At 35.1% G+C, this 15462-nt stretch overlaps 1 protein-coding gene across 13 annotated transcripts in view; it reads right to left on the bottom strand.

Annotated features, from left to right (window-relative positions):
* ETV1 (ets variant 1) overlaps positions 1-15462 on the bottom strand; it is a 91525-nt gene that overhangs the window by 16118 nt on the left and 59945 nt on the right. For 11 of the 13 annotated variants that reach the window (XM_014544677.1, XM_014544671.1, XM_014544670.1 and 8 more), the window contains 2 exons: positions 1731-1799; positions 81-149 (listed from right to left, as the gene is read on the bottom strand). In XM_014544677.1, the coding sequence (XP_014400163.1) occupies positions 81-149; positions 1731-1799 (138 nt within the window). The remainder of the gene's footprint in view (positions 1-80; positions 150-1730; positions 1800-15462) is intronic. The other 2 variants (XM_005872337.2, XM_014544676.1) reach the window with 1 other exon arrangement.

Here is a 15462-nt window from a genome sequence, read left to right as displayed (position 1 = left end):
GACTGTTTTCAAGAGAAGCTAGAGTGATCTCTAGACTCCCACTACAAAAAGCAAAACTTGAAGCACAATGAGAAACCTACCATCGAATTTCTCGGGGACAACACAGGTGTCATCATAAAACTGCCTGGGGCCCTTTTCAAACATACAGCCTGTGGGAGAAAATGAGACACACTTAATCACGATAGAAATGAAGCTCACAAACAATTTAAAATGGAACCATGAACGCAGTAACTGAGGTAGAACGTAACTGCCATTTTTCAGCTCTGTGACCTTGGGCACATTAAACTCACAGGCCTTAGTTTCCTCATCTATGAAATGAGAATAATAAACCATCTATCTTTTAGGTATTTTGGGAAGATTAAATGATTTAAAATATACAAGTTTAGACTAGTGTGTAACACACAGTGATATATGAGGATTAGCTATCGATGTTATTACTAACCCAATCATAGCATTCCCATAAACACTGGGAAACCTAGGGTTTATAACCTATCATCTCCTTTCCCATTTTCTTCCGAATTTTGTTACTCAATGAGACGACAGGGAAATCAAAATAAGTTACTGATATTTGCTTTGCATTACTGCCCTAATGAACTAGTCTGAGAGTCTAGCCTAGATATTTCCTTCCGTGGAGAAATATCTAGGCCAGTCTCTTCATGTTTTCATCTTTAACAGCCAAGGTAGTTAAATAAAATTTTTTAAACTTTCCTTTTTTGCTGTAAGTCCACACACACACACACAAAAAGTGCAAACTAAAGTGACAGCTTTTCACAATCATTTTGTCCTCCAAATAGTCTTAACTGTGGACCTTTATTTAATTGTTATATTTAATCACCAGGAAGAGATTTGACATAGTCATGGTTTTATTTCCAAAATGTATTAGTCTCTATTGTGGATACATAAGATTAACAACAGTAGCAACAATAATTTCAATGCATTTGTGCGGACTCTTGTTCTCAAATATTTTGGACTTACTAGCTCATTAAACTATCTTCTAAACACAGGAATTTACTTCTACTAATATAATTTACATTAAACAACCAATATTAGACCAAACCTAGCAGGATACACATGCATCATGTCACTGAAAATACATATGCTGTTACATCAAGAACCATGCACCTATTTCCATAAATATTTTAATGTGAATGATATCCAGATAAAATCATTTTTATTCTTTCTGTTGCCAATATCAAAGTCCTTTAGATCAAAGCTTTTCCACCATGGTTACCATAAACACATCTACGATAAAAACTCCATCTCTAGTCCTCTTATGTGAATTTCTATTCTTAATAACTTGTCCAAAAATGTAAAATCCCAGATTTTTAAAAGTAAATACCGTATTTTATTTTTAAGAGATTAACTTAGGTCTGTAAAGCAAAACTGAAAATTCCTCGAAGATACATTTCAGTAGAGAGCAGCAAGGCGGGGTAATCTATAAAGCACATGTTCTGTTTAAAAAGGATGTGGTTATTGGCAAAAAAAAAGAACACAGAAATCCACGTTTCAGCTGTTTATGTGCACATGACTCATGTTAACAACCAAACGCAGGATATTATGACCTGAAAAATCATTCTTTTACTTTAAAAAGATAAAGTTGAAAAGTAATGGTTTAGGGAACATCAGTTATTTTCCCCGTAAAACATCATGATTAATGAAGTGACTGCATCCTTGGGATGTCTTGATTTTGACAGGTATTTGCCAGGAATTTCAGTAAATGGAAAACTTAACTTCTGTTCTGCTGGGATGAGCCAGGAAGCCTTCTTGCCTCATATAAATGGAGTGGCAGCTAGGCACTTCTGAAAGAGGAAACAACATCGGTCAGGGTGCGGTCTGGAGCTGAAACCTGCTGTTATCAGTGGACACAGTGCAGATAAGAAAGTAACAGGAATTGACACGAGTCTCCATGAGGGGAGCTTGTCAACACAGTTAACATTTCAGGCAGGCCACACACAAGAAATGGGAGAAGCACGTTGAACCAATTCCCTTGAACACATATGGGAATTCCGAGTTTATCCACATTAATCTTGCTAAAGGCTGGCTCTACCTGCAAGTCCCCACATGAATGTGATGGTGTCCCTGAATCAGTGCTGTGAATTAAAATAAGTGTCAGGCTCTTTATGGAATACATGTATATATCCCATGGCAGTCACAGCAAAAATCAACAACAACTAATTCATAGCTTATTTCATGAACACTGGATAGAACTTACTATGACAAGATGAAATTGCTACATCTCCTAAAGTTACTCCATCCCTTTAAGGTAACTGCTATTTTTTTCTCCCCAGATAAAAGCATGACTGGCTTTTCATTTTGTTAAGCGCACAGGTCATATTCAAAACCAATGAGGCTATAAAACAGACATCCAAAAATTTCATAGCAAGCACTATTATTACCCAAAGAGTGAAGCCTTTACTATGCGCCCAAGTTAACTCATCACCAAACTTGGTTAATGGTTAAACTTGAATCATACTGTGTATTTAATATGTTAAGTAGCTTAGACAGGGAGAAAAGGAAAGAAATGTGGATTATGATACAGATTAAAATTCCAAGTCCTTCATTTACTACTAATTAAGCTACATACTTTAGACACACCATTTTGTGCTTGTATTTCTATAAAATAAAGGGTTGGGTCAGATGTTATCTAAACTCTATTACAGTCCCAAGTTCTCTGATTCTGAATATAGAAGTTCACTTACATAACCAGAGGGGGATTCAGGTGAAACCAGTGAAGTTTAAACTGTAGGACCCTGTACTTTCAAATGTCTTCTGAGCCCTGAACCTAATGTTTGTCTATGCAGTTTCATTTTCTTTTCCTTTAAGAAGATTCACCAAATTTTTTAAGTTTTAGTTCCCACAAACCTGAGCCCAATGCTGCATATCATAAGAAGGTTATAAGAAGTTTTTATAAGAAGGTATAAATATATGTGATCAAATTAATTCTATCTTCTGTATGCATTACTAAAGTGTTTTAAAACAACATATACAAAAGTAAATTTAGAAAATGCACACAAGTGTTCTATTTAATATAATAATATGTCCTCTTTTCTACCACTTGCAGTAGGCACATCACCTAACAAGTAATAAAGAACATTTAAATGAATTGGAATCTAAGGACCACATCTCCTTTTAACTATCCATCTATAGACTTTCATGTGATAAATAAGTAGCACTACATGGCCCAAATGTCATCATTGGCCTGGAATGTTCCATTTTTAAACTCTATCTGATTTATTTTTAAATCGTTGTAGTGATGAATGGCATCCAAAATACGAGGCATTTTTTTTTCACAGAAAAAAGGTTTATTGTATATGGTCTCAGTAAAATATATTTTAATGGCAACCCATCATAGCAATCTATAATAACAAAAGTGTAATATGCTAATTAGACTGGACAGCCTTCCGAAGTCGTGGTGGCGGGGGCCGAGGCAGAGGCAGCCGCATGGCGGTGGGGGGCCGAGCCCCTTGCAGGAATTTCATGCATCGGGCCTCTAGTAACATATATAAGTATGTAGGAGTCAATAGCTTACAAGTTGAAAACAGCAAGAAACTCCTTATCAAACCTCTTATTACACCATGCCTTCTTTATATAAAGTATTACATGATATACAATTCTGATCCTACAAAAGAGAGTTAACCTTGTTCCCTGCTATCAGATTTATAACAGGGTGGCGATGTAGTTGATCTTTTGGGTTGCCAAATCCAGCAATACACTTTATTCCAACTTTTTAACCAATGGAGCCTGAACGTACTAGTAATTTTTAACGTTATTTTGATTTATTGCCAGGTATAACGTCCCTCCAAGCAGCTGGGCCTGGAGGGGATGGTGTTAGAGACTCTGCCGTCAGCTCAGCAGCTGCTTGGAGGCCAGCATTTTGTCCTACCAATGTTGACACCCGGCCACAAAATACTTTTACTGACGCTGCCCAGCTGGAGTGTGGCTGCTAAAACAGCTGGCTGGCTCTGGAGGCAGCGAGAGGAAAACATATAGGCCAACTCTATTACATATAAGTGCGTGACTAAATGCAGGCTTTCCTCCCCAGCGGAGGAAAACAGAGTGAGAGAGGAAAAACACAAGCATTTCTAAGAAAACTACTATTCATAGTCGAAGGAACATCTTATGAAAGTGCTCTAAAATAATACAAAATAAGCATAATCCTTGAAAACTAGACACTTAACATCAAAGATAGTATTTGATAGAAAATTTCATAATACTCACATATCTACTGAATTGGCTGCTTTCATTTTTTTAAAAAATTCTTTATTGTTTAAAGTATTACATATGTCTTCTTTTCCCCCCATTGACCTGTTCCCACCCACCAGCACATGCCCTCACCCCGCTACTGTCTGTGTCCATGGGTTATGCTCATATGTATGCGTACAAGTCCTTTGGTTGATCTCTTACTCCCTCCTCCCTGCCTTTCCTCTGAGGTTGGACATCTGTTCCATGCTTCTTTCTTGATTCTGTTGTTATTATTCTGTAATATTTATTAATCTTTGATATTTAAAGCATTCTGATTTAAAATATAATAAATTAATGACATAATAAAGGTAATGCCAGGCCCTCTGTTACATTTCAAAAGACCCAACTTGTGATGTAATTTCTAAGGGGGAAAGAAAACAGCACTGAATGGAAATTTAGGAAAAAAAATTCATATGAGAATATAATTGTGTTTTTGTCAGTCCTTAATACTATTTATTATACCCTAGAGTGAATAAAATTAGCATCTAGCTCTTAAAATTCAGACACTTGGCTAGCACTGTTTAAATCCAATCTATCTTTAAAATCGGTGTTCTTTATATGGTCCAGGGAAGCCTGAAAAAGCTAAGAGGAGTTTATTCCCCTAAAGTAACTAAAGTCATGTTATCCTAAAGTGATATCAGTTAATTTATGACTGTCAGAGTAGGTCAGACTCTAATCAAATTGTAGAAACATTTCCAAAGTGATTATTCAATCAAATGACTAACATGGTTAATTAGGAGCCATAAACATTGCTCTGAAGTTCATCAAAGTAATGACTTGCCCAGAAAAATTACTGCTAATTAAATTGCCTGCTGCTTTCATTTCTACCTTATCTAATAAAAAATCCAGCCAATGAAGTTTGGCATTACATTTTAACTTCTGCTAAATGCTCATCTAAGATCTCAACTAGCTAAGCGGTGACTTCAAAGGCAAATGTTTCGTGGCAGGGAAGAGAGGCATTGCATATACATTCACTTGTGTTTTTCTATGAAATAAAAGTTACAAAATTCAGCAATAATAATGAGCTGTCGTTTAAGCTATGTACAAATGTTAAGATGACAGCATTTTTACACTGTCCTTGTCCATAGATTATACTTTTAAGATTGGTATAGCACAGTGATTACAAACATGTACCTTGTCATCTAATAGAACTGGTTTTGAATCTTAGTTCTGACATTTCAGGGTAGTATGACATTTTATTAGTTCTTTAGTATGTCTAACTCTCAACCTCTACATCTATAAAATGGGAATAATAGTGATATCACCAAAGGGTTGTTGGGAAGATCATATGGGGTAAGTTTGGGGCAACATTTCACCCAATATCTGCAAAAGGTGAGGATTCAATATATAGTACTTATTACTAATAAAATAATCGATTTTTAAGTGAACCTCACAAGTATGTAAATTGAGTGAACTACAGTACCTGAAACTAGAATTATGTATCAAAACAGTTTATATCTTAATTTGCTATGCTTAAATCATATATCTATTGAAATAGTTGGTTTGTTGCTTATTACTGTACTTATTCTGTAATAGTCTTCACAAATCTATCTAGTAACCTATGACATTTAAAATATATTGATTATAAATTCACTATAAATTTATTATTTATAAGGTTTAGGTGAGAATTCCCAATACATTTGAAAACTATTTGGAGGAACCTCATTTGAACTTCTTTTTACAGTAATACCTCTTGATATCGGGTACTAAATAACTTTGGTTTTAAAGTTTTCAATTCAATATATAAACTGAATTATGCAAATTTAACTTAAGACAAAGAATTTTTTTTATTACTTAGAAACTTATGTATCAAAGAGCTCTACAACATGGCATTAGTACTGGGCCAAATCAGCTTGCAGAAACTAAATTGCCTGTAATTTGTCACTGATGAGTTCATGGTGATGAAAGCTGATCTAACATGCTGCAAACATTCAAAGCAGAAAAACACTGCTGTCATTTGAATGTACTCGTCAGCGGAGGGGAAATCAAGAAGAATAGTAAACTAACACTCCAAATAGCCCGTTTTGATTATCCTTCATCTGCAGTGACTTTGTTAAAATTCTCTTCAAATTAAGATGTGCAGGTATGAAACGAAACAGTTGTTTTCTCTGTCTCTTGACTTGCATTGTAAGGCTGTTTTGTGAACCATAATACTGCTTTAGGAAGCTGCCCCAAGTGTTTGCCCACAATGTGTAGTTTTGAATTTGCACACGTATTATTGTTAGGTACTGTTCTGATTCGCTTATTTGCTGTCCAGTAGTTCAGAATGAAGGATTCCCTTCAGGGCATGGTTTGCTTAAAGTTTCTAGGAGCAAATCAGGCCAGATCAGAGAGAAAATATTGGTCACAACCACCTGAGATATGCCTGTAATCTGTTGAAATTTCTTATTATACAAACCTGGAAATACTCCAGATTGTACACTCAGAACAAGGGGGAAAAACACCTCTTTCATTTGCTATTTCTGCTTACATTCTTGTAGCAATAATTGGTGTGATAACTTAAGAGTAAGTCTGTTGTAAACTGTAACTGAAAAATAAAATTTTAAATAAATAAATAAATAAATAAAATTAAAAAAAGAGTAAGTCTGTGAAAGTGAATGAGAACCCCCAGCAAAACAGTAATAAGTGTAATGTATTTTAATGAGATTTTGCTTTCATATGTGTGTAAAAAGCAAAGATAGATGGAGTATACACTTGACTAACTCTTTGAGGTGACAAAATCAATACCTAAACTTGTGTTTTGTACATTGGTGGTGGAGGAAAACTTCGCACATTAAATGCCCAGAGGCAAAATGCGTGTGTTGACATATACCTAAATTATCGGGTACTTGGTGAAAAATGAGTGTATGTGCATGTGTGCATGTGTGTGTGTATTTTGATGTATATATAGGAGCTTTAACAAGTTTTTCAAAAACATATCTATTATCTAAAGAAATATTAAGTTGCATCTAGAACTAATTAATGACACCGATCTCATTCAAGATGGGCATTATGGCATAATGTGCCAACGTTTTATTTGTTAAACTTTATACTTTACAGTTTTGTTTTTCTCATTTCCTGGTAATCTCACAGCTTACTGTTCAAAATCCAAAGGTTTTCTAGAGTACATAAATAACATGAGCTTTATGAAGATAAGTTTCAATGAAACGCATTCATAGACATCCTGGTATAGCAAGCATCCTTTTACTCTGCATTTCTACTTGCCACAGGAGTAGATTTCATGTAGCTAATCGAGAGGACTTTATTTTATAATGTTTCCTGAAAAGGATGCTAATGGGAGGTAATTTTCTATACCATATGATCCCTCTATTATAAAAATCCAACTAAAAGAAAATAACCCTACAAATAAGGCCCAGTATTATATGTCTGGATTTGCTTGAGAAATAAAACAAGTGTGACACCAAAAAAGTCAAATTTTATGAGGCCTATGTGTTGTCAGTCACAAACGCATTATGTGAATATAATAGTTTATCTCACGGGCAGAAGCCAAAAAGTTGGAGTGGGCTGAAATCTCAAGAGAGTAATGAATATAGTATTACCTCATTCACACTTAGATGAGATGGTTCTCATTAGGATTTTCAGTAAACTGTGAATATAGATATGTAAAATCTGGAGAGATATCACTTCCACCACAGCTCACATGTACTGACTCTACCATTGATAGACCAGAGGACAGGAAGAGAACTACAATAGTCTGTGTATGCCTCGCATAGCTTTTGCAAAATCTAAAAAAAAGAAAAAGGAATGCATCTGCAATTCAGATACTTTTAAAACTTCAAGACTACCTAACGTGAAATAAGTGTAGAATTTTATTTATAAAACCGCAAGTTTTTGTAAGGATCTGGGTTCCTATCCAAATAATGACCAGATTCAAGTAAGATTAGTTTATATGATCTAATAGGCTCACAGTTTTACAAGTTTGACATGCTTGTGAAGGTTTTATTAAGTTAGAGTTAAAAATAAAGTTGAAGTGGTAGGAAACATAAGCACAACTGTTATGCTGACTATTAGATATTGGTGTACTCTAAGAATTAAAATGAATTTCAAATAAAATATAAGGAAAGATGCCATGAGCTGCCAAAATAGGCCACAAAAAAATTAAAGAGAAGGAAGTTTTAATGTTGAGCTTTAATACTAAATTGTTCACCTTCTAGAATCTACATGATTTGAAACAACTATATCATGGATTGCTCTGTCTTCTCACTCATCTTTCCTTGGATCATCACAATATTCTACTTGCTTCCTACATGAATAATACCAGCAAGAAGTTCAGTAGTAGTACAAGATCTTGTTTGCCTTGCACAATGATTGTTCTTACGTTAAGAATATGTCTCTTATTTTGCCTTATCTCCTTTAGTCCCCCACCCCCAAACGTGTTTGTAAATATTAGATGTAAGAATGGCATCTTATTTAAGGACTAGCAATCTGAGGATATCTCTAGAAATCGAAATAAATCATAACAGAAATCCTTTATTATTGCCTCTATCCCTAACACTATATTAGTAACTTTACAAACATATTTAATCATATGTAAGTCATAGTTAATCCTTACAGAAACAGAAAAGTAGGAGAATTACTTGGTCCTTTTCATAAATAAGGACACTGAGGACAAAAGAGGTAACAAAACATGCCCACTATGACCCAGGAAACAGACGGCAGGCCCAGTCTGTTATTGCCCAGTATAATATTGCCAGTGTCATTCAAAGTGGGTGGTTTTATTTTTTAATGCTAAGAATAACAAAAACATGTGGATAAGGCAGTATAATGGTGCCGGCCCGCTGAATGGAGCATTCAGAGATACTTTCCCAAATTTGAGAGAATAAGAGAATAGTAAATAAATCACAATAATACATGCTTGTCAGTCTTTCGGTTTTGTTTTGTTTTTCACGTGTGTGTGTGTGTGTGTGTGTGTGTGTGTGTGTATATAGTTTTTCAGAATTAGAAACATTTAAGTGGAAAATTCACATACACGCAAACAACACATGATAAAAACAATATCATCTATTTAACAAAAATTTCTTGAAAAAGGTTTAAGTTTTTCATATGTAAGGTTAAAGTATGTTATTAAGTAAAGTCTCCCTTTTTCTCTAAACTATTAAGTAGTTAACTCAAGTAGAGAAATAGTTTAAGTGTAGAAAATTCTATAACAATTTTCTAAATCTGAAATATATCCTTTTAAAAAATAAATAATATTTATCTCTCCGCTCCTGTTCACATTCAACACACACACACACACACACACACACACACACACACACAGAGGAAAAGATCCAAATATGCACCCTTAAACTGTTTTATTTCATTTCAAATCTTACTTGCACATATAAAAACAGTTGTATGCTCATTTGATTCATGAGCAATAAACAGTTCTGGGCCTAAGCATCCGAGTCGTTTTCTTTAAAAAGAAACTAAAATTCTCACACTATAAAGTACACTCCCTTCCCCCTTCTAATTCCCTTTTTTTCAAGCCAGTACAACTCACAAGCAGATTAGCCCCCCTTCCCCCTTTCCTGCCTGTAAAATCCAAGTTAGACAAACACTGGGCGGCTGAAATGACATATTTGAATGGAATTCAGACCCACCAGTTCCTGTTTATGTTTCTGATTTGAGAATGTTGTCTTCTCATTCACTATACATTAGGAACCCTGCAAGGCCATAAATAGTGTCGGGTTACATGCAGGCAGGGCCAATGAGCATTAATCATTACTTCCAGTCAACTGGCAAAAGCAGCAGCTGATGGAACACTACACCCTTCAGCTCTGTATAAATGAACATTCCAGAGAAAGAGAGTGAGTGAGTGTGTGTTTCCTTTCAGTCTCCATTTTATGAATGAAACTCCAGGCTCTATAGAGTCCATTCATGTAAGAGAAATGCTTACAGGGCTCTGCCCCTAGGGATCAATCCGTCATGGGTAAAACTGATGTGATTGGTTTAAGACAGCCCTCAGCCTTCCATTACTGACTTAAATGCAGTCCCTGTCCATTTGACCTGTGTTAATGCATAAAGAGTAAATCCAGACCGTAGTCTCAATTCTCAAATCAAATCACTAGCCAATGCCACTTACTGTAACTGTAGATTTAGAGCATATTTAAGTATTTCTTAGAAAAAAACTGATATAGTTGACTAGAGTACTGTTTGGAAATACTTGGTATTTTAACTCAAAAAAAGAATAAGGAAAACCCGTCTGAGATAGGCTAAGCAATAAAAAAACAAAAGTTAAATTGTAAGGCCAATCCATGGCCTCTATTACCATAATAAAATCAATTAGGAATACATCACTATCACTTTTTACAATTGAAGCACCTAAAAATCAGAGATTAAGTGATCTGCTAGTCCACAAATCACTGGCTGAGTAAAAGAAAATTATCTTTAGATGTTAGAGAAATAGATAAGATGTTAACATTTTCTGAAGGATCAATTCCTTTAAATTCCCAAGTGATCATCCACTTGACTTTCTTGAAGCAACAGTTGTAAAGTTAGAAGAGAGAAAAATGAGCTGCCATGTTTCAGGAGAAAATGTGTCCATAAGCAAATGACGCTTAGTAATTTAATGAAACGGGGCCAGGGCTCAGCACTTGGGAATGCTATATACCAGGCACAAAGAGCCACAGTTCACGGAAACATAACCATGACTGTCTTAGAAATTACTAATATCTAGAGTTTTGAGGAGGGAAAAATGCTATTTCTGAGCAATTATGGGAATGATTTGTGGAGAGTGATATAAGTGTTATCAGCCATCTGTAACTTGATCCTTGACTACAGAGGAAAGAAAAGACTTCTCTTCCAGTGACCTGAAGCCGTATGGGAAAACAGATGCAGTAAAAATCCCAGTGTATATCTCTGTCTACACTGTTTCTCATGGGATCTTTACCATGCCCACAGCAAAAGGAATGAAGAGAAACATGAAAAATGCCTGGGTTTTTGGTTTTAAACCTGTGAAGGATTGTCTACAATGGTGTTATGGCAATTTAACCTTTTCTTCCAGTTTCTAATATCTGGTAAATAAAATGGCAGAGCATAAAGTTACCATCATATTTTGCTTTTGTTCAAAATTAAAACGTTTGACCAGCCAGGTGGGGAGATGGTAAGGAATCCGAGACTCTAGTATCCAGAGAAGATATGGAACTGAGCAAGACCACTGAAGAGTGAACATATATTGGATTAGTGATTCCCAAATGCCATTCTTTTCTCAAGGCTTAAGAAAAACTTCAGTATTCTTTTAGGGGTTCCATTTGTAAGGCGGTTCGAAGACATGTAGTAAAAAATGATAAGGCAGAATGTTTTCAAATATAATACTTCATATTTTTAAAATTATAATGATCAATTATTGGGGCCTTCCATTTTGAAATGTATAAGCTGTTAGTTATTACAGACCTCACATTCAAAATAAATATCAGTAGCCTCTACTTCTACTCCCTTTGTTCCATCTGGCTTTAATTAGCATTTTTTAACAGTTGCCTTTTGTAATCACTGCATTCCTTGTGCTTCTTGGACAATATTTTTGGTTGATTATGCACGTATAACTCAATTGTTCAGAAAGGATGTAAGAAACTATATTAGAAAATATATATATAATTTACCTACAATATATCTCTTCATAAATTAATAAGTAGAAATTATTTTTAAACATAATATACTCCGATGACAGAATTTCTGAGCTATTACATAGTAATAGTAACTAACTATCATAATAGTTTAGAGTTTAACTACTGGGTGATTTCAGCCTTCTGAATTTTGTTGTATGTTTTAATTTTGTGCAAGCTGAGTCAGCTGCATGAGACCCTAATAAATCATCCCCAAACACATAAAGCACTACTTATTCATATTCCTGTGTGGCTAATTCCTATGTGAATAATCATGTTCTTCTTGCTCTGTCATCCACTGATCACATCCTAAAACTTTCACTTTAAAACCATATTATAAACCCTATAAGGAGAATCCCAGGCAATGCTTACTAGAAGCAACATTAGAAATTACTTCCCGGCTCTCCCTACTATATGCCTAAGGTGAGTACCCACCAACACAGCAAAACACAGAATGGCATTTACAAAAAGTTCCTCTCTTGCCATTCTAGAAAGCCACGGCTATGTAACTCTCTTGACTAAAGTGCCAGCTTGGGCCTATGTGAGTACCGGATACAGTAGTGAAGAACACATTAATTTAAAAATGGAGGATAGGAAAGGCCCATCTTATTCTTCCAACTGTAAAAATTTCTTCCTTTTCTTTTATATACTGCAGTCCCTCTTAAGCTTTCTGGTGAAAAAATGGATTTGCTGACACATGTTTGAAAATGACTGCTCTAGTTTAAATTTTAAGCCATCAAACGTAAAGACTGAAGTCCCATAGAAGGCTCAGACAAACTCAAAACTCATTTCATCACGGAATTTTAGAGCTGGATGCCATTAATTTGCCACTTTTCCTTCCAATTATTAATTCAGACTTTTCCAGAAGAACTATTGGGAAAAGTCACTTCCTTAACAATCTCACCTCTTGTGCAGATTTAAAAAAAGAAAGAAAGAAATAGAATGTATTCTAAGCCTAAATATCACCTGAGGTCCTATATTTTCTTATCTCACATCACTGAACACCTAACAGGATAAATTTGAGGACTACTAATGTGAAATATATACCTGCAGATTAGAAAAAGCATACCTCTGGTCATAATACAAACACTTGTATTTCCCTGGATAATGTAGAGCTTTTAAACCTCATAGAAACATATTTAGTCCAAAAATTAGAGAAAAGGATCAATGATATATGTAGCTAATTATGGATTAAAGTGTTTATTTTGCACAATTACCTAGAAAGATACACTGTTGAATGGGCACTGAACTAAGAAGAAGAAAACCTTGGTTCTAATTTTGGCTGCTTCAGAAATCATCTGTGTAACTGACCAGTGACCTCGGATGAGCCTTGGACAGATGACAGGTTCAACTGGGACGTGGCAAAGGAATCTGAATGAGGTGATCTCCAAGAGCTCATGAGTGTAAATATTTATAATTCTATGAAACAGCTACTTGTGTCAATTTCCCAGTCTAAAATCGTGCTGACATTTGCCATCACATAAATGTTACAGGCCTTCAAATTGAAAGAAGACCTCATCAGTACCAGCAGGAGTGGCTCAGAAAGCACACTTTAAAAAAATACAAAAAACATTTTCTTCTGGAAACATATGTCAACTTTTTTCCCCACACCCTCCACTTTATCCTCCTCCCCTAGAGCTCAAGCTTCGTCCTTTCCTGTACCTTCTCATTTCAGCCACTTTCTTCATGTCCCTGAAAGTTCTCCTTCCTTGTCTTCAACCCCAGCTCTTACGTTATAACTCTAATCAGTTAGAAAGATGCCACCCCGCCATGAAACTTTAGTTTCATCTGCCTATCACCCCTTAAAAGTACTACCCTAGGCTAATAAAAGAATAAGTAATGAAACAAAAACCCAAACAATCAACTAAAACAACTCTAACAAAATGTTGTGATGAAATATCTAAAATATCTGTCTCAGTGGGTATTCGAACCAGCAAAGCCTCATAGATAAGCATGAAAATGGGAAAATAACTCTGATTCTATGAAAATGGGTACTGCATATGCCACGCCAAATGAGGCACTCCGTGTATATTCCACTATTTGGCCATAGAGAAAGAAAGAGAAAATCATGTACGATTCAGAAAAAAACCCTTAAAAGTACTACCCTAGGCTAATAAAAGAATAAGTAATGAAACAAAAACCCAAACAATCAACTAAAACAACTCTAACAAAATGTTGTGATGAAATATCTAAAATATCTGTCTCAGTGCCCTTAAAAGTACTACCCTAGGCTAATAAAAGAATAAGAAATGAAACAAAAAAACAAACAATCAACTAAAACAACTCTAACAAAATGTGATGAAATATCTAAAATATCTGTCTCAGTAGGTATTCGAACCAGCAAAGCCTCATAGATAAGCATGAAAATGGGAAAATAACTCTGATTCTATGAAAATGGGTACTGCATAAGCCACGCCAAATGAGGCACTCAGTATATATTCCACTATTTGGCCATAGAGGAAGAAAGAGAAAATCATGTACGATTCAGAAAAAACCAACCAACCAACCAACCAACCATAAGCTTGTATATTGCTTTGTGCAGCATCATTCAAATAGAGATTATGAGAAGGAAAACAATAATAGATGTAATCGGACTACTTAGAATTTAATATAATATCATCATGATCACATTGTACTGGTTCACCAAATTGGCCCTAAATATCAATTGCTTATCCCCTCAGTGTCTTCTGCTCCAAGCTTTTCTCTTTTCTCCTGAATAAAAATTTCTACTCTACTATTGTGCATTTTTTAGCTTAAATACTCTGCCGTTGAAATTGCGCTCCTGTAATTACAATTATAACTAATAGACCTTCCATTTCCCATGTCATAATTAATGTCAGGCTTTATTAGAAGTATAATCATGCAGCCTTTTCACTTGTACAGCTTACTTTATATTCACAACATTTACGTTATTTTGAATTAAGCAATAAAGAGTTCTAGAGGCCTTCTGAAAAGATATCCTTTGATCATAGACCCTGAGTAAATTGACTATGAAACATTTTTTACATTGTTTGTAAATCACATAAAATATTTTCTAATGTGTATGTGTTCACCATCAGTAAGTGGACCAAGAAATCAATGGTTCAGGGATAAATACGTTAGATTTCCTATAAAGGTCATTTAATGTGTTCTCTGCAAGGACGGAAGAACTACTGACAACAAAACAAATATCTGATCATCATACTTATTGACTGTAATGTATGAAATATACAGATGTGTCAACTTACTTGCAGCAATTCCATAGCCAGTGGAATACTTTGATGCCCACTGATTAATTTTTCATCTGCTCCGGTTACACTGCTGCTACAGTTCTTTTTAGAGCATATCCAGAAGATAAACCCTTGCTAGTCAATGCTTCAAGCCAAACACAACTGTATCCTATTGGCAATGTTGCAATTAGAATTCAAAGGTGTTGTAGTTTAGCAATTGGAAATGTAACTTAGAGGGGAGAAAGTAACATAAATTAACTGCTTCTCAAATATTAAACAGATATTTTACCTGTAATTTACAAGGTGTATGGTCTACTTACAAGAGATACCCTAGGTATCTTTAAAATAGGATACTGTTATGGACTGAATCATTGTGTCCTCCACAATCCTATCTAATAAAAGAGAAACATGGTAATTAGCCGTACATC

The sequence above is a fragment of the Myotis brandtii genome, unplaced genomic scaffold, assembly GCF_000412655.1.
Source record: "Myotis brandtii unplaced genomic scaffold, ASM41265v1 scaffold374, whole genome shotgun sequence".
NCBI classification, from domain to species: Eukaryota; Metazoa; Chordata; class Mammalia; order Chiroptera; family Vespertilionidae; genus Myotis; species Myotis brandtii.
This window is presented reverse-complemented; position numbering and strand designations above follow the sequence as displayed.